The 23,002-nt window shown below is 33.0% G+C and overlaps 2 protein-coding genes across 2 annotated transcripts; one reads left to right on the plus strand and one right to left on the minus strand.

Annotated features, from left to right (window-relative positions):
• Positions 1 to 7,867: 7,867 nt before the first annotated feature.
• On the minus strand, positions 7,868 to 18,995 carry CSN3 (COP9 signalosome subunit 3). Its single transcript, XM_085960084.1, has 9 exons — positions 18,856 to 18,995; positions 15,968 to 16,122; positions 15,175 to 15,271; positions 14,803 to 15,020; positions 13,524 to 13,721; positions 10,609 to 10,779; positions 9,684 to 9,815; positions 8,765 to 8,947; positions 7,868 to 8,036 (listed from the first exon to the last, which is right to left on the minus strand). The coding sequence occupies exons 1-9, from the start codon at positions 18,908 to 18,910 to the stop codon at positions 7,953 to 7,955; spliced, it is 1,293 nt and encodes a 430-aa protein (XP_085816210.1). The 5' UTR covers positions 18,911 to 18,995; the 3' UTR covers positions 7,868 to 7,952.
• A 71-nt stretch (positions 18,996 to 19,066) lies between these two features.
• Atg6 (Beclin-1-like Atg6) lies at positions 19,067 to 21,679 on the plus strand. The gene has a single exon (XM_085960086.1). The coding sequence runs from the start codon at positions 19,424 to 19,426 to the stop codon at positions 20,696 to 20,698; it is 1,275 nt and encodes a 424-aa protein (XP_085816212.1). The 5' UTR covers positions 19,067 to 19,423; the 3' UTR covers positions 20,699 to 21,679.
• Positions 21,680 to 23,002: the final 1,323 nt, after the last annotated feature.

A 23,002-nucleotide genomic window follows, 5' to 3' on the forward strand; every position in this document is an offset into this window, starting at 1 on the left:
TTATGAATACGAATAACGGAAAATAATATTGTTGTTTTCCTTCTATAAATTGAGCATAATTAATTGTATAGGTATTAGGTACCAGCTATTATTATGTTTATTCGAGGTTCATCAAAAATTACTATTCTACTATCGTTAATTTTATTGCCAGATAATAATCATCAGGTAGGTATGTGAAATAGAATATAGGTAACTATTTATATCACCCATGTTATTATTACTCTCTATCTATGTCCTTACGTGAATTTTCAAATACCGTGAAACGTAATATGATTTAAAATTGAATATGAAGGAGTTCGTGCTTGCTATACATATAATATATGGGATAAGGAAATGTTAAATATTGTAAAAAATTGAACTAACTTGTTATCAAGCCTAAAAATGTCCAATTTATGAAAGAAGGGTATAATAAAATAACTCGCATGTTACTAAATAAGCCGTGTTAAAAATATATATGTTTTCAATAAGTCTTAGAACTAAAATCGTATTCCTTCAATGTGTATCTGTCTATCTATATCTACGTAAAAATTAAATGTAATTCATAATATTTTTTCCAATTATTTAAATTATATCATTTAAAATTATATTTTCGCTTGTGAGTTTAACGAATGACTTATAGCCTGATCAAATTATTGACAAAAATTCCATTGTTGCACGATATTATTGCAACTGGTTTCAAAATTAATATTATAACTAATCTGGGAGAAGTTAGGCACGACTCCAATATCTGATAGAAATGAAGAAAATTAATCTAGCTTGATTTCAAGGTTCTCATGGTAATTGCAATCTTGTGTGGTAAACAACAGACCCACTAATAATCATGGCGCGGCGCCGTGAAAACATCTGTAAGTATATTATTATGTAGGCACGTTAATGGCTTATCCATTTAACGTTTTCATTTTTCACGAACGTAGAACGCTATAGCTGTAGAAAAATGAAAAAAATGTTTCAGACAAAATTTGGGGGAATCATAATCCCTACAAAATTGTTATTTACTGTATGTTGATGAGGAGATATTAAAAAAGTGTTTTTGCCATAGTTTATATTTTTAGCTAGCTACGCTACTAACCAGGATAGAAGACTCTAAAATATAAAACATATCCAAAAATCTGTAATACTAGACATTTTTCAGGGTTAACCTAACTGCTACCTAATGAACTGACAAGCGAAATTATAATAAGAACCATTAATACCACAGACAGCTATTGTATTTTTAAAGCTCAGTCATTTAAATCTGTGGTCCCCAACCCCCGGTCCGTGGATCAAATGGTACCGGGCCGCCCAAGGAACATTAAATTATTTCCATTTTATTTACTGTGGTGTATTTCTCTCGAGTTTGAGCGACTTTCCATGGACGCGAGGTTAACCGGGAGCTGAGAGACGTCACTACCTTAAAACTACGTTCGAGACAACAAGTCTGCCGGTATTCTGGATTAAAGTCATGGCGGAATACCTGAGATTGTCACCACAGCACTTAAATCCCTATTGCCATTTCCGACATCCAATCTATGTGAAGCGGGGTTTTCTGCAATGACAGCAACCAAAACAAAACAACGGAATAAACTGGACATAAGCAACACACTTCGGGTGTTATTGTCTCCTATTACCCCCAGATGGAACCGTCTCGTTGCAAAGAAACAAGCTTAGGGTTTTCCATTGATTTAGCGTTCTAGTGAGTTAAAATGTTAAATCACTTTATATTCATTTTTGGTGTACCTAACTGTATTTTATTTTGAAGGCATGTTTAAATACAATTAAATTAAAATTATTAAATCAAAACAATCAACGTCCCCTCCCCCCCCCCCCCTCAGCGGGCAGCGGTAAAATTATCAAACGTTGACCGGTCCGCGGCGATAAAAAGGTTGGGGACCACGTATTTAAATGACTTTAATAGAAAATGAAACCGTCTAGTCACAAACTCCGCTCTGGAGATTTTATCTACTTAATAAAAATCACAAAATAGGTTTTCACTTCATTTACCTACTACGTGAATATATAGAGTTTTATTTTCTCATCATATTTATTGTCATAAAATAATAATAAAAAATACAGTAAATAAAGTAAATATGTAATGTAATTTATAAAAAAGGGAGTTTAAAAATGTCCAGAGCGGATTTGCAACTCGACAAATCAATGATCCATAATGCATACTCCATCAAAGTCTGTGGAGATTAAACGTAGATACTTAGTTTTTTGCCACAATTACATTGATAAGTAGGTACTTTTGTTATTTTTGTGCTTATGGGCGTATTATCATGAATACAATATCCTCTCAATTATATCATAAAATTACAACAGTGAAGTAGTATTATAATCTAAAAAATACCTAATATTAATTAAAATGGTGAAGAAGCAAATCGAACAAATTTACCAAAATCTTTAAAAGTTTCAATATAAAAGTGAAACACTAATTTCCAGTGATATCTTCTTTTTAAATATTTATTATTGTATCTATAATTAATTTAAATTACATTCATATCTAGATTATAATAAAAAAATTAACAGTTTTAAGAATATTATTATCAATAAAGTAGTTACACAAATCTAGTCACAGATATCTTATAAAATAAGATAAAAAATAATGATTTTTAAAAATCTTTAATTGCACCCTTGCATGCTAAAATATAAATGATTACCTCCAAATATGGAGGAGACCAAAATTGTTATCAAAATATAATTTTTATGAATTTACCCACCAACCTGTAAATTATTTGCTTATAATATTATGATCTCCATTATGTATGTCTGTTATTATATTATCAACAAAGTAAATTTTAAAGTGTTTAAGAAAACATCAAAATATGTATTAGGTTAAGATAGAAAATAAAGTTTAATAATGTATAACAAACTAAAAGCATTTTTAAAACAATTCTTGGAAATGGTAGTCATATAATTTTTTTGTAAGAACCAGTGCTTTTTTCAATAAATATCTACACCTTTTATAAATTATATTTGAACTACGTATTTATGTTAAAAAGAGACATTAAACCAGAGCTGAAAATATAACGAAAACCGAACCCTGAGACCTTGAGAAACCCCTAATTATTTTGTAACAGGAAGCGGGGCCAGAACCATCAATTCTGAATATTAAAAATCCAAAACCGAAGCTGAAACCTCTTAAAAATATCGCTATTCTAGAGGTTCCATTGTTTTTTTTTCTATTCAATGTTTTATTCAAGTTTTTTTACTAATGCGGTTGACTTTCAAATTGGGTGTCCCAACCGTCTTGAATAATAGTATTTTCGATTACTAAATTTTATTAATACATATATTCATTACATACATTATAACTTAAACATATTGTTTTTTTTAAACCGAAACAGAACCCTATTCGATGTTTCTATTGGAACCGCAACCTGAACCGAACATTTTTTTTTAAATGGTCCAACAGCGCTGGTTTTTTCACTTACCTGTTTGTTCAAAAACAAACACTCATCAACGGGTCTTTCTATAAAAAAGCACTGGTAGAAAGTATTTCACCAAAGTATTCAATATTAATAATTTCTATATTTTTTGATAAGATGGGGAATTAACTGAATGCATAACATACAGCATGACGTGAGGCTGAAGAAAATATTCATGACGAGTCATTTAATGACTATTCACATATCGATTTCATGGAACAGTTTTAACCATACTAAGCCTTCTTCTTATTCTAGTCATGATAAGGTTTTTCTTTATTATCTTTGAACGTATGTGGCAGAGAATGACTTATTACAATAATAATTTTACTATAATATCCGCTCAATACTGGCGTTATTATCAGTGTGTAGTAGTATCTTAGTAATTATAACTACTTCAATTAAATTATTGATTGAATAGGTAGGTATACTTGATTGTTTAGGTACAGATGTACAAGATCTGTTCAAAGATACAATTATCTACTCACAAGAAGGTCTGTGACCCTACCTAATCTCCTTATAATTGCACACACTTCTTCCAGCAGTTCCATCAATATTGAAAATATTTTTGGAATGCGTCGCTGAGTGTCAAAACCCGCTATAACACTTTTTTGAAATAATTAAGATAAATATAGCGTTGAATTCGTTAGTAAAATCTCTACATGAAAATTGTATCGCCTCTTTCAAAAACCGCTACGATTAACTGTCATTTATGATACAAAATCAATGTGTCTATCAAATCCCGCTATAACACTACTGAAACATTCAAAAACTTTTTTAGTTCAAAAAGTTCAACATAATGAAAAAGTGTTATAGCGGGTTTTGAAACTCAGCGACACGAATACCTTTTTAGTAATGCAACTGAGCCATCGCTTAAATCGGGTCCCTTTCAGCGGTATTTTCAGCTTGGCCGCCAAGAATGTCTGAATCAGATAAATGAACTGATGCAGTATGATACACCTGTCGACTTCCTGCTGCATGCAGATCAGATGTCTCGTGCTGCATGCTTATCCCTACCTTGTCCATAAGAAGGTCGCATAACATTATTTCGGCTTATGAGGACCTACCGGAATGTAAATGGCTCTCCACCGACCTGCAGCCATCTTTTAACCGGTTGTAAAGCGTCTAAATTTGTGTGATATGGTAACACCTGCGAAAGCCTGCTAAATCTACAGAATGCTTTCCGTTTGGGTATCGTCAAGCTTGACGCAATCCCACTGCTCAAATCGTTCCATCATTTCACATGAAATAAAATCCAACAGACACTGAATACACTCCCATACATTCGCACATGAAGGTAACTTCCACACTCCCTAAGGAGATCTCCCATGTTTCATTCATTTCTGTGACAAAAGAAAAGGTCAGATACTTTTTGAATACCCCTCGTATAGTATACAACTCGAACCATATTTTAGTGTTGCATGTTTTATTACTCGAGAAGGCTGCATTATTGTTTCATTAAATCAATATGTAAATAGTGTCAAAGACATATTATATAATATCAAATAATTGGGAATACTATATATCTATATACATAATATCGCACCCCCGCAACTAAACTGCCACAATCCAAAAATGTCAAGAGAAAATCAGCTTTGAAGTTTTTACCTATCGCATTTTTGTACTGTGTTTTTGAAATATATTTAGATATTGAATGAATTTTTAACTTGAATTTGATGACTTAGAGATATGAAATTTTCAGTATACACACTATGAACGATAGACAATGAAACCTAGTAATTAACTCAAAACATGCAATTTTGGACTTGTGGTTTTTTTGCGGTTTGGTTGCGGGGTGTGATATTATAGGATATGAAATTATTGTTTTATTTCCAGCAACTATTTTATTGACAAGTGAATCGTTTGTTTATTATTATTGAAATTAAGACAAAAATGTATGTTAGGTATATATTATTCTCAATAATAAATAATTGTTTATATGATTTATATAGAGAAAATTCCTCATTATATAGGTGACTTTCATAAAGCGATGAATCAAATTAATAAGTTTCTATAGCACCTGTACACATGCATGGATTTACTGGCACCAATAGTGTGTATTTTAAACTAGTGCAATAATAACTGTTTACACGTAAAAGTGCTGGCCGTCTCTCCAATCTCATTCTTCAAACGTAAGCGAGACGCAATGTTGTCACTGTATGGTGCTATTTGACAGGTTTGGACAGGTTCGTAGATAATCGGTAAACGTCAAAATGTTATGTGTTGTGTAGTTTGTATTTCTTCCGGCAGGTTCGCCACTATCGTTCTACTAAGCAGGCATATATCTCACAAGTTCCAACTATCGCGTGAAAATTCAGAAACTTCTGAACTTCTTGGATCCATGCATGTAATCTTGCAACATGCACGATAATACGTGTTTAAACATGCATTTTCTTGTTATGGCCGCGATAATTCGTACTGACAGCAGTAAATCCATACACGTATTATGCTCTAATACTTTTATGACTGCGTGTAATATTTCCTAGTGTGTATATGAAAAATAGCAACAATTCTTCTTAACATTAATACCAATTCATAATGATAACAGTTAATTAATTTTCAAATGGTGTTTCAAATGTCAAGTACCTAGCAGTCACTTGTATAATAGGATAAGTATTATATTTGTGATAATGATGGAATATTTTTATTATAATTAATAAATGCTGTTTGATGTATTTTGCTATATTCTATGACTAGCTTTAATATGTAATGTATCCCAAAGCCCCGTATAAATATAATTTCCAAACATATTATGGAATAAGTAGCACTAATGATAATTTGCTTAGTTTACCTAAGAACTAAGGTGGATTAACAAGCTCGCAAAAGCATGAAAGTGATTCAGCTGTACCAAAATAATGAAAAATTTAAGTAATCTGAATTTCTCAAAAGTACTAATGACATTAAGATTATATTATAATATGTATGTATAGATTTTTTAAAGGTGCAATGATGATGTTTATCATAAAACGGTAATGTATAATAACAAAAAAACCTCGATCTATTGCTTCTAAAGAACAATTAAAGAAAAACAATATATTATGATGTATACTTTGGATGAAACAGATTTCTAGAAAAATATTATTATCATTTATTACAGTTTGTTTTATATTCAAGAGTGGTAAATTACATTTATGTGTATCAATTGAAACTGGTTAGTTTTCACGTTTCTTCGTATCATATTTTATTTTCAACATACGCCCTAACCCTATTCTATAAACCCCTTCGTGTAATAAATATATGAATTAATTATTTATACATATTATTTTAAAAGCATAATTATTGGTTTTTGTAAATTGTTAAGATTTTTAAACATCTTTTCAAGTTATATGTATTTCACACAATACGTAATGTATTCATGTATGAATTTGTTGTCAGATTTTGACCATAATAATATGTGTGACTTATCGGTTTTTGTTATTAGACACCCCATATGTACTAATAATCTTGATATTTAAAGATGTCAAACTTTGAAAGCTCCAAAAAAATGTGAATTAAAGTATGTAATATAGAAAAATTATTAATGAATGACTTTTGGGAAAACAATTGTAAAAGGAGCAATAGATCGAGGTTCTAACGTAAAATAATGAGATGAATCATTACGGATATAATCCAAAATGAGTTGCCTCGTAAGAAATATAATTAAATATTTCTGAGCTTACTGTAAAATAAATTGTTTAGGCTTCTTTACTCGGACGAGATATTATATTGTTTAAATTTAAAGTGGTATTATTATATTAAAAATATACAGACATATAAAATTATTATTAAGCAGAAAAAGAACAAAATGTACTAGGGGATTACAAGGGACTGTGTAATTTTAATGTTATTTATAAAATAAATGTTTATAGCAACCGATCTCGGTTGCATTTTTTCAGAATAGGATTTATCGAAAGAAACTCTCACAAGAATACTAAATGTCTTCTTAGTTATATCATTGAACTAACGTAGATTCAATACATTCTATAACTAGAATATTCTCTCAAACCTCTTAGTGTTTTCTGTCCATCTATCACTAATTATATTATAATAGTAAATGTCAATGCACACTTTGTAATAATTATCTGTCTACAATATCATATTACTGATTACTCTCAAGACATTATACCTATTCTCTCTTTTCAATATAACTAACTATCCGCAAGAAAATAATGTGATGGATATTAAATTCTTGTTTGTTACGGTACAGTCAAACAGCCAAATTAATGATAGGGAGAAATAATGTTACGTAGTGAATTAAAATAATATTCGTCATTCTGATGGCTGTATGAATTTTATACATTTATTCGGATATTCGTATTAAATCTCATTTTCATATTATGTATTATTCAAAGAAAGACACAAAAGTGATAAATGTATCATAAACAGATACCCAAAATAAATATTTGTTGATCGCTTCCCATGAAATAAATAAGTATAAAATATAATATATTGTATTCTCAAAAGGTTATATCAATAAAACAACAAAATGCTAAAAAATACTTTGGCCATCTTTTATTTCATGTCCATTTTATCACAATTATCAGATATAAGTTAGGATGAGAACATGTTTAATTACATGGAGTACGTAGTCTTGGAGGCTTGGCTCGGAAGCGGTGGAATTTCTTCATCCTGACTTCCAATGCATTTTTTTACATACTGAAAACAAACATCAAAAGAAATAATTCAATTATTTATTTTTTTATTCAATAATACCCATACATATTTAACCCATTGGAGCCAGATTTAAAAGGAACAAAATATGGACCAACAACAATTTTTAATTTTGTTGTAAGGTTTGACTAGACTTTACTAAAATTGCTATGTATGTACAACTTTTCAGTATAAATGTTTAATTTCAATATATTTTTGTGTGGGTAATTGAAACATTTCAATTTATTATTGTGTTTTTTGCTTTTATGGTGTTCATTCATTGCTGTCAATTCATGGTGGAAATGCATTACATTAATAATTAAAATGAAACACAATATTTAATACTAATTCCACTCTGAATGCACCCATTCATAGCCTCTCGAGACACCAGTGTCTCGTGTGAAACGACTCTAGGAATGTTTTTATTATAGAAAACATGATTTTCAAAAAACTAATCAGAAAAATCATGTAAAAAAATTGAACCGAGTGGGACTCACATCTGTCTTTTTCTGGGTTGAGTGCTTTAGCTTTTAAGCTATTGATCCATCTATGATTAATGCCAATTACTTCGAATAACTACATTAATCTGAATCACTTCAACTACTTTTGGTGGATAAGATATCAATAGATAATCATTTAGGTTTTATTACACCACTAAACGCGATAACAACATTTTAACACTAACGACATAAGAATTTATTATAATCTGATTTATATGGAAGAATTTTGTTTACCTGAGGATTAACTTGAATCTGCTGATCCATTTCTAAAATGTGCTGATGAAGACGGGTGCAATTGGCCATCTGTCTTTCCAACAGGCAGAGAGTCTCAGGGGAGGCAAATTTCTCCGGATTGTCCAGGAATATCACCATGCCATCTTTTTGATTGATCACAGCGAATATTTCTCCATCTTCAATCTACAAACAGTTCATGTACACATCGGTCATTGGTTCATTGAATCACCTAACTTTGTGGCCGCACCATGTACAAATATCTTGACATATTTTTTATGAGGATTGGTTGATAACCACCTGTTCAATCCCCTGTCAAGGGTGGAAAAGGGGAGAAATAAAGTAAGAACAGACAGTTATACTCTAGATTGAAATATTTATTTTTTGTAAAATAACATAATATGCTTCATTCAATCAGAAGTCGAGCGCAGAATCACCATTCGATACCACACAACATATTGACATGATTTAATGAAATTATATAATTTATTTGGATTTGATGTATATTTTCTAGCAAGAAATTATCAGTTCAATTTTTAAGACGATCATTATTCTACAATCAACATGTCATGGTTTCTATTTATATAGTACATGCATATTATTCGATTTCAAGTAGGCTGTGATCTACTGTTTGGTATTAACGTGACAATAATCTTCGTACACTTCCATTGTCATTCTTTAACTTAAACAAATATAATATTATATATGGCTAAAAACACTACAACAGTTTCACGACTCAATGCCATTATTGATGCAATTGACCAAAATTCATTGTGTTGAACATGCCTGATAGAGTAGATATAAATGTGAAGTATCAGGGGATTTATAGTTCTGCAAATCGCTGCTAAGACATCCGCAGCCATGATATAATAATAAGTTTACAGTGGCCATACAAAAAATGGTTATTAAATGAAATAATTACCATATTAAGAATATAAGTCTCGGCCTGTGATGGACCCGAAAGCTGAACACGGCTGGCGACATCAGATAATGAAAGCGTCAGGAAGGTTTTTGTGAGGCGTTGTATATTCTTTTTGTACATGGATGAGAGCACCTACAACAAAAAAGGTAAGTAAGGGGTAAACTGTCATTTCCACTCCATATCACAATCACACTGTAGTCATCTTAACAAACTTAGCCATTTGCTCAACACATTTTGTCCATGTGCTGGATGAATTCGAATTTGATTGAAAAAACAACATAACTTAGACCGAGCCATGGAACAAGAGGCGAGTGTTCTAACTTATGTTCTACAGTTACAGTAGACGCATGTGCTTTGCATCAAGTCATAGGCACCCTCACAAAGCATCCAGCACAACAATAACATAATCTGAACTCAGAAATATCAACCTAAATTGCATTCACGACCACAGATACAGGCCCAATTTAATCTATAGTCAAATGTCAAAAAACCCAACTGTCGAATATTGAAATTGGTTAAAGATTTAAGAATCAAGTAAAATGAAATGTTGAGTGCATCTATCAATCAAGAATATACCAATGACCAATTGTTGAAAAATATTTTATAATCCTCTTATACGAAAGATATTATTACACTCACTGTTTTGACATTGTAATTCTTTGCAATCTAACGAGTTGACGCAGATACTTGTGATACTAAAACAAATACGGGATGTATACCGAGTCGCTACAACATCTGTGGTTTGATAGACAGTAGCTTTAAACTACAGCCAAAAGCTGAGCTCCTTCCAACTATGTTGCTAGCGTGAATGATTGTTTTTCTAACGGACAACATGGTGTTGAATCTCAAATAAATGCACTTAACCACAGAGAACACTTAACCCTCCGATTCAATCAGTCAATACATAGATTATTCAATTACCTACCTGATTAACAAGTCCCATATTGTGATCTCGTTGAAACGTGTCTCTATGCTTCTGAATGACATGTTGTATGGAGGAATTAGCATGAGGTCCTGCCAGCTCGTGGTAAGCACACGACAGAGGTTTCAAAAACCGACCAACCACCTGCGAAGTGTACTTAGGAATGGGCTGAACCTGCAAATGCACAACACAAATAAATACAAAAATTACCCATTAATAATTAAGAACATGGCCATTATTCTAAGTACTATTTCATTTATACAGATTTTGAGAAATATCTATGAAAGCCGTGTCCTACATGTAGAAAGAAACACCTCACCTTTGAAATCTATTCGTTATAATTTAATTCTTTTTTTATTTAATGAATAATATACAAGAACGCTACATACTTCATTGAACGAACATACAAATTTCTGCATTTACAGCAATTGTATCTGTGGGTTAATCGATACAGTTCACCGCTTGAATTGCGATGGATGTGTGTTCAAATCTCATTCGATATAATTTTATTCTAATCTGTATGTTTCTGACATTGTTCCAAATTATGTTATTTCAATGAAAAAAACAAGTCAATTAAATTTTAATGAAACACGCCACATCTTTTTCACTTATATAATTTTTCAGAGCCAACGGATTCACTTCGCTCTATAATATTATAAACAAATAGATTTACAAAATGTTTGTCAGAATGACAATAGGTATATAAAATTTCCTAATTAATTGATGACAATTTTATATTCTGTAGAGTAAAAATCTGAATATTTACAGAATGTTCAATTATTCAGATATGTATCAATTATCCAGATTACTTTCATAACTGTGTAATCGAAAGATATGTTTTAATAATCAAAATTTTACTATAAAAAGATTCACACATTAACTGTGCAAGAGATCTGATATGCACCACGTCATTATGGTAGTATGTAATTGAATAAACTAACTAAATTTGCAGAATAATCGCAATTATATCAATGCATAGCAACCAAACTTTACTGAGTCACTTCTAGTTTAAATTACTGAGAAAGAAATTACATATTACACTGCATGAAAGGCTGTCTAAGGCCAGCGCCACATTACGCATAACACCAATACATTTTATTGCATATAATTTGCCGTTATCGGGCACATTACGCGGAAGATCGGCTGTCCGTTAGCGGGCCGCTCAATTTTGGCATCTGCTCCGCCCTCCGCGCACTGATCTTCCGTCAGTATCAGATCGGCAACCTCGCATTCGTACGTTACTTAATGCAACACGGCACATTCGGCGGACAGTTGGCATCATAAATAGCAATCACTTCTATCGGATCCATTACTTTCACACCATATAAGCGTTGGCAGTCGACTGATAATCTGCCATGGAATATTGAATGTGGCTGCAATGTTTAGTAACGGATTTACCGCGATGTAATTTCAGCGACGGAACTTCCGTTGAGTGTGCGCCTAGCCTAAGTATTTCTTTCCTAATTTGGCAGTGTTTGAAAGTGTTGGTTAATTAATCCAACATATCAAATGTGGTTACTTAGAACGGTATTAGACTATAAAGTTCTTTGACAAAGATGTTTTATAAAATGTTTCATAGCATTACTTTTAAGATCACTCTTTTATAAAATTGGCGGCTCTCGTGGTGCAGTGCGTAAGGCGCTGGCCTCCCATCCCGGAGTTCTGGGTTTGATCCCCGGTGAAGTCAAAATATATTTACATGATCTAATATGTAAATTCCTCAAGCCTGGGAATTTTACCACTATTATTGGGCTTCACGGCCTGTTGTGGTGTTTAATAAAGAAACAAAAATAATAAAAAAAAAAAATATGAGAGCATAAAATTACACTGAAAAATATTTTATAAAAATTATGTTTAAAAAACGGACAACGAATGTATGTTGGCTTGTACATTTATGTTCCAATCTTTTATTTGTTTTTGTAACCTGGGTAGCAATTACTATATACATACATATATATTTTGCTATGTTCGATCCTAAGATCATATTATGGACCTCCACAGAGTGGATGTAGTATTAACCTTTTGTAAGCCACACAATATTACTATGGCAGTATCTGACAGGCCGCAGATTTTTAACGACACACGTTGTATGTAAAGCGAAGTTCTTACTACAATCGCTGTAATACCGATAATTTGTGGCTTAGTATTTCACAATTATTCAAACAGATGTCACTGTGTGTTTAATTTTTTAGATTATGCAAATCAATCAACAGTGGCTAGTAATTTGAGCTTAAAGTCGGCCTGTCGATCACAGCTCATAGAGCAAGATAACTCACTGAAGGCATAGAACCGGTTACTTTCATTATTTGATAAGTCCATACTCTGGGTCAAGAAACACATTGAAAAAACATGTGAATTTTGCCAAACCCAGGACCCTCAACATTATAAGCTAATGCGGTAACCATTTAAACCATTATATCGTCGCTTAAGAAACAACACCGCGGAAGTCAATTAATAAAAATTTTCAGGGGAAACAAAAAATGTCTCAAAATATTGAAAATTGATACCTTTTAACTTATTTTTTTTTTTGTGTTTAGTTAAAAAAAATGTTTCTTTTAACTAAACACAAAAAAAAATAAGTTAAAAGGTATCAATTTTCAATTTTTTGAGACGTTTTTTGTTTCCCCTGAAAATTTTTATTAATTGACTTCCGCGGTGTTGTTTCTTAAGCGATGATATAGCATTTCATCATTTTCATATTCTACAATCAATAATCTAGTTAGTTTTAATTTCTTGCTCTTTTCCATTTTGAAATGGGCTCTCACAACAGTGGGCCAGTGTTGGTATGTTTACTGAAATTTCAGTAGATCTATAGGTAAATCAGTAAACGGTGGCACCATCGCAACATATCTAATGTGAAATACCTTTCATAAATAAAATTTTGACACACATTACAATGAAAACAAAACTGTACATACCTTTCCATGTAGGATAAGTGAAACGAGGATATATTTCTTGTAGGCTTCTAGCATAATGTGCGACACGGCAACTGCGGGGGTGGTGATCGCAACTTCAAAGAAATAAAGAGCCCTATCATAGTTTTTCATCGCGGCGTATATCATGCCACCATAATAGTAGTACAAAAGAAAATGTTTTGAATCATAGTGCCCGCCTTGCTGGAAAATGAGATAAGACAACAACATTTTTAACATTTTTACAACATATGAGGCGTCTAATTACAAAAAGCGACAAGTCCACAATTCAATATTTTCGGGAAACAACGTTTTTATGTTTCTAACTTCAATTATTTGTTTTAATGTGAGATTTTTTTTTCTGTTGTATTCTATGTCGAAATTAGAACCAAATGACAATTTGTTTCAGCCGATAAACTCTAAATGTAATAAATATAGGCAAAATAAAATTGGACTTAGCGCTAATTGTACTTCACTTTTTAATTTATCCCGCATAAGGCACATATTTCCGTGGCACTGTCATAAGTTTACCAGATGCTACAGCATGGGAGACGCTCTTTTCAATATTGAACATTCCCTTATTGGTTGACTTAAACACGCGCGAAATCAACCAAGCTTTAAATAATATGAAAAACGGACTTGGCGCTTTTTGTAATTAAAATATTTTTTTTCGTAGGGTTATGTCACGTTTTGGAATTTATAAATCAATACATATTGTGTAAAATTATACAAAGAATATGTGCGTATTTTTTTCTCGATTTTGACTAAATGTGGACTTATCGCTTTTTGGAATTAGACGCCTCATATGTAAGTAGTTAGTTTTGGTTTCAGATCTATTTTTCTTGCGTATTCTCTCTCAAAGTGGAATAGATACGACATCTTGTAGTGTCTCAAAAAATCTTTACTTTCGACCAGTTTGAACACACAATTTGACAATCTTCGGGCACAATTTTTAATACGTCGACATATTGATGCTTAGAGCGAACTAATACTTAATTGTGGGCATCCCAAATATTCGTAAATGGCCAACTTCATTTAATAGGATTGACATGAACCATTGCAATGAATGATTCCACTAATCAAAACTTAGCATTGGAAATTAGAATATCAACGTACTCGCATTGCAGTTTAGAATGTAATGCTAATTGTAATGAGTTGTGAATACCAAAATTGAATGTTTTAGTTTATAAAATTTTGAGGAGTGCAGTGCACACGAACAGTATTAGAGCAGCCGCCACTAGTAGTTTGTAATGTCGGATTGCATAAAAATTGAAGTTCAACTTACTTCAGTGCTTATTCCTGTCACGTCTGTATCCAAAAACTCTAACGCTGGTTTCATACACTTTGATAGGAGGCACAGCTGACACAGGTCAGCGTGAACGGAAGTTAACTGCGAATCGAACAGCTGTATCTTTCGTATCGCTCTTTTTAGCAGTTCAATTCCTCTTATGGGCTGCTTAGTTTCAACTAAATGATTCGTTAATAAATGGCAAAGTTCAGCATCTGTAAGCACAACAAACAAGATATATTAGACAAGCACCGGCGCAAAAACGTCAATCACATATAATTCAGGCATTGATAAAAAATTTAACTACACTAATTCAATATTTTAAGATACCTTCTATAAATATATTAATATGTGGGTTATAAAACTTACGCATCTCAGGAGAGAACCGCACTTGCTCTCCATTACATCCGGTAATAAATTCTTGGACCTGATCAAACATAGTACTGTTGTCAACTCCGGGAGAAGACTGTAAATATTAGAACATTATAACAATATGTTAAACACTTCAAATAAAGTATTACTAATACCATACAATACTAAATAGTTTCTTATGTAATTACTAATATAATAATAAGTTACTAATTGTAACTTATGACAACAGTAATGAAAACTTAAGAGCCATCGCCTACACAACAATTTGAGGCAACGACAGGTTGCAGAAAGATGTAGCTACTTGCAACTGCAGTTCAAATATTCACCGCTTGCATCAGACCAACATGTGTTTAGATTCAGTCGATACAGTCGAACATCAGAGGTTGGCCGTACCGATTATCATAGCAAATGCAGTGTGTACAAACGGCATGAGAAATACAGTCACCGGGATCATACATCACTACTCAAAATGACATCTGCCAAGAAGTTAAGGTACAGTTGTGAGAGACACTTCAGATTAAGACTCCTATGATAAAAAAACCTCAAATAAAACTCTACAAAGCCCTCTTCAGCCCAATTCTGACTTTCAGATCGGAGTGCCACAAAAAGCGATGAGAGGAAGCTGGATATCTGGAAAAGTAAGATAATGTCACATATATCTTCGGAGATGTATGTCAAGATGGCACTCAGAGAGGCGCATTGTACTCCGTCAATAGATCGGACAGGAGACGTGTCGGGCAAAACTCAAGTCAATAAACTAAATAAAATGGAAACAAAAAGGAAAACAAACCTGTGGCATTGAAAATTTTGCGCATAATACAGCCAGCACCCCTAACGAATGTTGTTGAAGATCCAATGTTTCTAAAACTGTATTTAAGTGTAGACTATTTCTTTGTAAAACTTCTTGGGATTTACTTATAAGCTCGCATAGCTCAACAAAATTACCTGAAATCATGAGAACAGCAAACAAATAAATAAATATCAATTGCATTTTACAAGATTATTTCATAGTTGTCGCTGATACGTCATAGCAGCAATCTAAGGAATTAATAATCTCCTCTACTATTTCATGTCCATACATAATGGTCCCTCCAATCGCACTATATCTCTTTGCCGCGCATCTCCTATTACAAACGCACTATGATGAGTCGGCCATAATGTTAATAATATTGTATGATATTATCCCCAATGCCCACCAGCATGTAAGTACAGGTAACCGTCGTTTATCGCGACCCCGGTGAGTGCGAATTTGTTATATCATTTTCTCCCGCACTTATTTTGACATGTGCTACGTGCCATGAATCAACATAATGAGTGAAATCACGCGCACACAATCAGACCATTTGACATTTATCAACAAAGTTTACATAGTAAGTGCAGACAGACCAATCAGGGTGAATTATGTAGATTATTTTTTGCAACACGGACAACACATTACATACTTACTTCTATTTTATGCATGACATTTATTTAGTTATTAATTCTGCTTAGTTTATTAAAAAGGTGTTATCATATTACTTAAAACTGTTTTGTTTTTCAAATCCCCTGTAATTTTTATTTTGCATGCAAAAATATGGAAATCAATAAACGAATATGGCATAATACAGAAGATAGAAAACAATAATTGTCATTATATTTTAGAAACTTTACAAATATCTCGAATCTATGTAATTTGCTCTTATTATGGTTATACCTACACACGGTGTGATATAGTCGATGTAAGGTAACATACTGACCAATATTCCCTGTAAGGCACACCCACCAAAATGTGTCTGCACACATGTTTTCATCCCCGCAGTCCTCACACAAAAATATTGTAAAAGAAAGTTTCTTGTCAGATTTTAGTAATAACTACAGGTGTGTTCAGTGTACGTATCAAAAAATACAATTGCTTGCACAGATACATATAAGTATAAATTATACTTATTAATTTTTATAGAAAACTTATCCCATAAAAATATCAGAAAGGAGTGGATGTGATATTTCAAATGCGATCATTAAGAAGAAATCCTGCGATAAATTTAAATTGGAATGGCTCTCTGAAATCGTCGAAACAGAAATGCAATCATCAATGCATTCGCAAAAAGTAAGAATTTGTGATAGGTATATTTATTCATTCGGAAACAGATGATTGTGTCAAATGCATCATTCACGTCAAGCAGAATTCACGTCTGGAAAAAAGTGGATTCAATGGAGGTTGTATATTTTAAAAAGGCATCTAAATCAAAAAGTGCACCGGGATGCCATTACGAAATTGAAAAATTTGAAAAAGGTGGACTTTTGAAAATAATGACGGAAACATATGGAAATATAACAAACGGATTCGTTGATGATCCGCACACATAATAGAAAAATTAGAAGGAACGTTGATACTGACATAAGTATTGTGAGTGGATTACACACATTTTATGAGGATATGGATGTAGATCATAATATATAGGCTACCCCTGTCCCGAAGGTCGAATTCGACCCTCTACTTCTTTTGATACCGTCTTAATTCATCTCAGCGAAGTTAAGCGTGACATTCAGTCAAATCTATCCACGTGATCGGTCCATCAACACCCATTCACCGACTCATCTGCCCATGTATGGCAAAACACACACACAACACGACCCTGCAGAAGATTAGTACTACCAGTGAACAGCACGCTTAGTTTCACTCTGGCTAGCGGCTAACAAATGAAAATTCTATGCGAATATCGTCAACCAATGCTAACGCCAATATCGATAATCCCATAATTCAATTACAAAACCAATCTTCACACCATATTTTGTAATGACTAATCACTATATTATAATATTAATGGGTACAAGTCTGTTTACTGGAAGCCAGGCGGGAGCAGCGGCAATTTTCAAAGCCGATTTCGGCAAAATTCATGAATTCAAGAATGATAACCTAACCTAACAAATAATCCAGTATATCGGCTATTTTGAAAATTTGTTTGCCGCTAGCTTCCACTAAACAGACAACAACCTATTAAGTAATGTTATGTAAGTAGTTCATTATAAAGTTAAATAAGAACTAGCAACTTGTTTTAAAGTAATAATAATTTATTTTATTTACTAATTTGGTCCAGCCCTCGACTCGGGAGACAATGATAATTTGGCCACACAACTATGACAGGTAGATCGACGTTCAAAGCAATGAAAGTGAAATATTTACAGCAGAGAAGTATTGTAAAATTGCCTGTCGTATATGAAATAATCAATATTTTAGAAACTCAAACATCAAGAACATGCTATAGCAGATACCTAACTCATTCATTACTAACTACTTAATAGTAATATCATTCGTCTTCGAAACAATGTGTGGAAAATTAAATTATATGATCATGATCTCAAAATTAACTGTGTAATTATATTTGTAGACAATTAATTAATATATAGCCTGAAGTTTTGATACCTAGTTGTAATCAACATGTTATAATTTATAACCAAAAATGTTTTCTTTCATCATTAGAGCGAGAAGTCTATTCCTGTCATAAAAAATAGATTTCTCTATTAAACTAGGGTAGTTTCTACATAATTTAATATCGCGCACTTAAACACGGTACATATTCATTAGTACCTCGCTAGTATATAAATTTTCTGGATAAGACATCGATGAAATTGTTGACAATGTGTGAATTATTTTGACAGGACGTGAAACAGAATATTTGACAGAGGAATAAATCTCACCCGATGCCGACATCGTACGGACATTGTTGACAAATTGCTCCAATGCGGACGCCATGGAATAATATGTGAAATATCAAAGTAGAAAATAAGGTAGATAAAATAAAGACGTCAGACAAGAAGCGAATGCAAATTTAAAGCTTGATCAATTGATCATAGACAATCAATGTCTATGGATCAGACTACCACGAAGTTGCAGACGATGTTTGCTAATAATATATTTATTCCAAAGAGATTGGACTCCTCCTTCAATCTCTTTGATTTATTCAGATTTATTTATGGTTTTCCTAGCGAAATATCAGTCTTTATTGATATGCCATTGGTCTTCACATAAAATATCATAATATAGTTTTTGTTTCCATCATTATTCTTGTTTTTATTATATTTGAACAGCTAAAGAAGTACTACAGCCATTAGCCGTTGCAGCATAGACTAATATTATTATTATTGAAGTATTGTAAAATAGACTGACAATACTGACATATGATTGGAAATAATATTATTATTATGTTCTGTCAATGTCATTTTCAGTAATCTCTAAACAGCATAATTAATCTTATTAGTTTTTACGATGACAGAAATTAAATCAAGTGTAAATTTTTCATGCCAAAGATGCTTACAACCTTTAAAACTAGACGAGTCATTGAATTACCTCGGTGAGCATGCTTTGGCTGAATTGACGCTTCCCATTCATTCCATTCCTGATGTTGACTTGGAACTTCACTCGGCCAGCTTAGAACACTACATCCCGCCGTTTCGGCTCTCGGAATCGGGCAACGGAGTGAACGGGTTCATGGTGATATCTGATGGTGGCCAAACGGAATCCCTTAGTCGCAAACTGTATGTTAAAGCCACCCTATTCGATACTCTGTCTAACAACTCGGATGTCGATCATCCGCTTTGCGACGAATGCACAGATTCCCTCCTGCAACTTATGGACCACCAGCTTAGACTCGCGGAAGGAGAATTGAAAGACTACAGTGAATATTTGAAGAAATTAGAAAACGATAAAGATGATCTAAATCTTGAGACGTTGGAAAAGGAACTGGACGATTGGAAGCAAGAGGAACAGAGACTACTTGACGAATTGGAGGCTTTGCAAAATGAAGAAAAGGAAATTAAAGAAGAGATAAATATTCAGGAGCTTGATAAAGAACGACTCGTGAGAGAGCAGAATGTATATTGCAGAGAATACACAAGATATCGAAAAGATTTAATGACCTCCGAAGACCAGGCAAAGTACTATGAATGCCAATTGGCTTACACGCAGTCGCAGCTTGAGAAACTTAAAAAAACAAATGTGTTCACAGCCGCTTTTTACATTTCGCATTCTGGGCATTTCGGTATAATCAATAATTTCAGATTAGGGAGGCTTCCAAATGCTCCCGTTGACTGGTCAGAAATAAATGCTGCCTGGGGACAGACAGCATTGCTTCTCTCGTCGTTGGCAAGAAAAATTAACTTTAAATTTCAACGATACAATTTAGTACCTTACGGTAATCATTCTTTTATAGAATCTTTAGAAGATCATAAAGAGTTGCCGTTGTATGGGTCCGGTGGATTTAGATTCTTGTGGGATACTAAATTTGACGGGGCGATGGTCGCATTTCTTGATTGCCTCCAACAGTTCAAGGAACAGGTCGAAAAAGGCGATTCGCAATTTTGCCTTCCATATAAAATTGATCGTGGTAAAATTGAAGACACTGCCACCGGTAATGTTTATTCAATAAAAATACAATTCAACTCGGAAGAGCAGTGGACAAAAGCGCTCAAATATCTTCTCACTAATCTAAAATGGGGCTTAGCTTGGGTGTCATCCCAATTTGTTGAAGATAAAACAGAATAAAGTGACACCATTGTTCAATTAGGAAACAACTCAAAATACCTCATTCTAAGATAAGTAATGGCGTTTGAAACTTTTGTGAAAAATCGTTCTCATTTAAATTTTGAAGTTTTGATTTTTGGGGTAAATGTGTTGTTTATTTTATTAAATTTGCCTAATGGAATTTAGCAATTCACAATAAAATTTTGCAGTTAAACATTGAATCAACCCAGACATTCCCCTCATATAATTGAATTGATAGGGTTATTCGGTTTTATGACACTGAAATTGTTGACTTATTTATTTTGCTGAATTATAAAGAATCTGAGTTGTTTCTGTATGGACCTCGGGTATTGAAACGCTAATGCGAAGTTATAATTTAGGGGCTATAGATGAATCTAGTACAAGTATCATCACTAATAATTAAAATGGGTAAATGAGCAGTTATTATCATTACACTTTTAAAATAGGCTTTTGTTTATAAAGTTTTACAAGAGACAAAATTCATAATATGCCATACGGTATTCTATTTATGTTTGTAATCATTTTATCAATAGCATTGGATTACATCCCATAGACTGGTGTATAAATGTCATTATTTTTATAGCGTAGTATCTAACATCTATGTTTTGGAATAGTAATAATGGCTTAATTGACAACTAGATCTCATTTACTGAATGTTGGAAGCAGTTATGTTAAATTTACAATCGCATGTATAACTTTGAAGTCGATTCACTCAACTCGGTGACTGGTTCACTTTCATTCGTTCAATCTTCAGCACTTCAATCATTCTTGTATTATTGTTCATATCCATAATATGTAAATAGTGTTTTATATGTAATTTTTTTTTATATACTTAGTTAATTTCGTTAGTAATTATCTTGTAAACGTACGTAAACATAATTTATGACTGTTATAAATATTATATTGTGTAGCTTAGCATAAAAAAGAATACTTTTGACTAAATGTTTTCAAAATGTTAAATAAAAAATATTAAACATCTCATTATGGAATATTCATTGTTTAAAATCTACTTGAATTATCGCAGGTACTTCAATACACATGAAACAACAATACGGTAAGTGCTCTGTTTACATACACACATGCAGTGGCGCACCCAGGGGGGGAACCAAGGGGCCCTGCCCCCCCCCCCCCCCCCCCCCCCCCAAACATGAAAATTATCAGAATGATTTTACACATTGAAATTGAACGCCAATAAACTATACCTTGGTAATACACCCCTGTTACAGGCGGGCTTCTCCCGGTGTAAAATAATCATTTAGTAGCTATAAGTCGAAACGTAACCCTGACCTCTAGAAATGGCTTCATAAAACATCTAATCTGATTCCTTGCTCAACCACGTAAGTATTTTTTATTCATAAGTAAAGGCCTTCGTCCGTGAAAATCACATATTGGGCGGAGGTGTAATTTAATTTAAAAAGTGTAAATGATGATGGATGAAAGAGATAATTTTTAAGACTAAATATAAGTATTCATATATAATAAATTTTGCCGCGCTTGCCGGCAACGTTAAAATCTCCACGCGATAAAATTTGGCCAATCACGAGAGTCCTTTTTGCTGGACGGCGTGGGTACGGGGAATTTGAAAAAGAAAAAGAAAGTTAGTAAGCGTCCTTTGTAAACCGTGTATGGACCTGCGTAACTAATTGTAAAAACAAAATATGTAATGGACTATAAAGTAACGTTGTCCAACCAAATATTAAAATATATAACGCTAAGACCGCACGAGAAAGACTTAATGTTTTATTTAATTTTACCAACATATATAAATCCTTTATCTTTTTTTGTGAATCCGGGGTTCGATGGACACCTGAGCTAGCCGCTGGAACCCCGGGCATCTCATTGGGCTTAGACAAATAACACGGCAAAAAAATAATTTGTAATTCTCCAACACCCTTTTTAGAAAAAATTCTTTGATTTTAATTTAATTTCTAACACAAAAATTTCGAAGCACTTATGTCGGGTTTTTTTTAGAAACTCGTTCCCTAATGAAATGTCAAAAAATTCTCGGTGTACACCCGAATTCCAGAGTGGTCTAGGTCATGGCTGCGGAGGGCTGACAGGGCTCTAGCCTGGGGGGCCCGGCGTGTCGGGTTGACCAGATAAGTGAGATAAACACACATCATAAATTAGGTTTAATAGTAAAAAAAGTCGCCTGCGGCGCCTATCATACTTCATGACCATGAAAATTTTAAATTATATAATTGTGCAATATATTTTCTGATTATTATGTGTCGATACTCGACAGCTCCATTATTAAAGTAGATGTATTGAAAATCGCCAATAATTCACTGTATAAGTACCAAC

The sequence above is a fragment of the Rhyacophila brunnea genome, unplaced genomic scaffold, assembly GCF_057557595.1.
Source record: "Rhyacophila brunnea isolate RB1 unplaced genomic scaffold, BYU_Rbru_1.0 scaffold_9, whole genome shotgun sequence".
Lineage (NCBI taxonomy): Eukaryota > Metazoa > Arthropoda > Insecta > Trichoptera > Rhyacophilidae > Rhyacophila > Rhyacophila brunnea.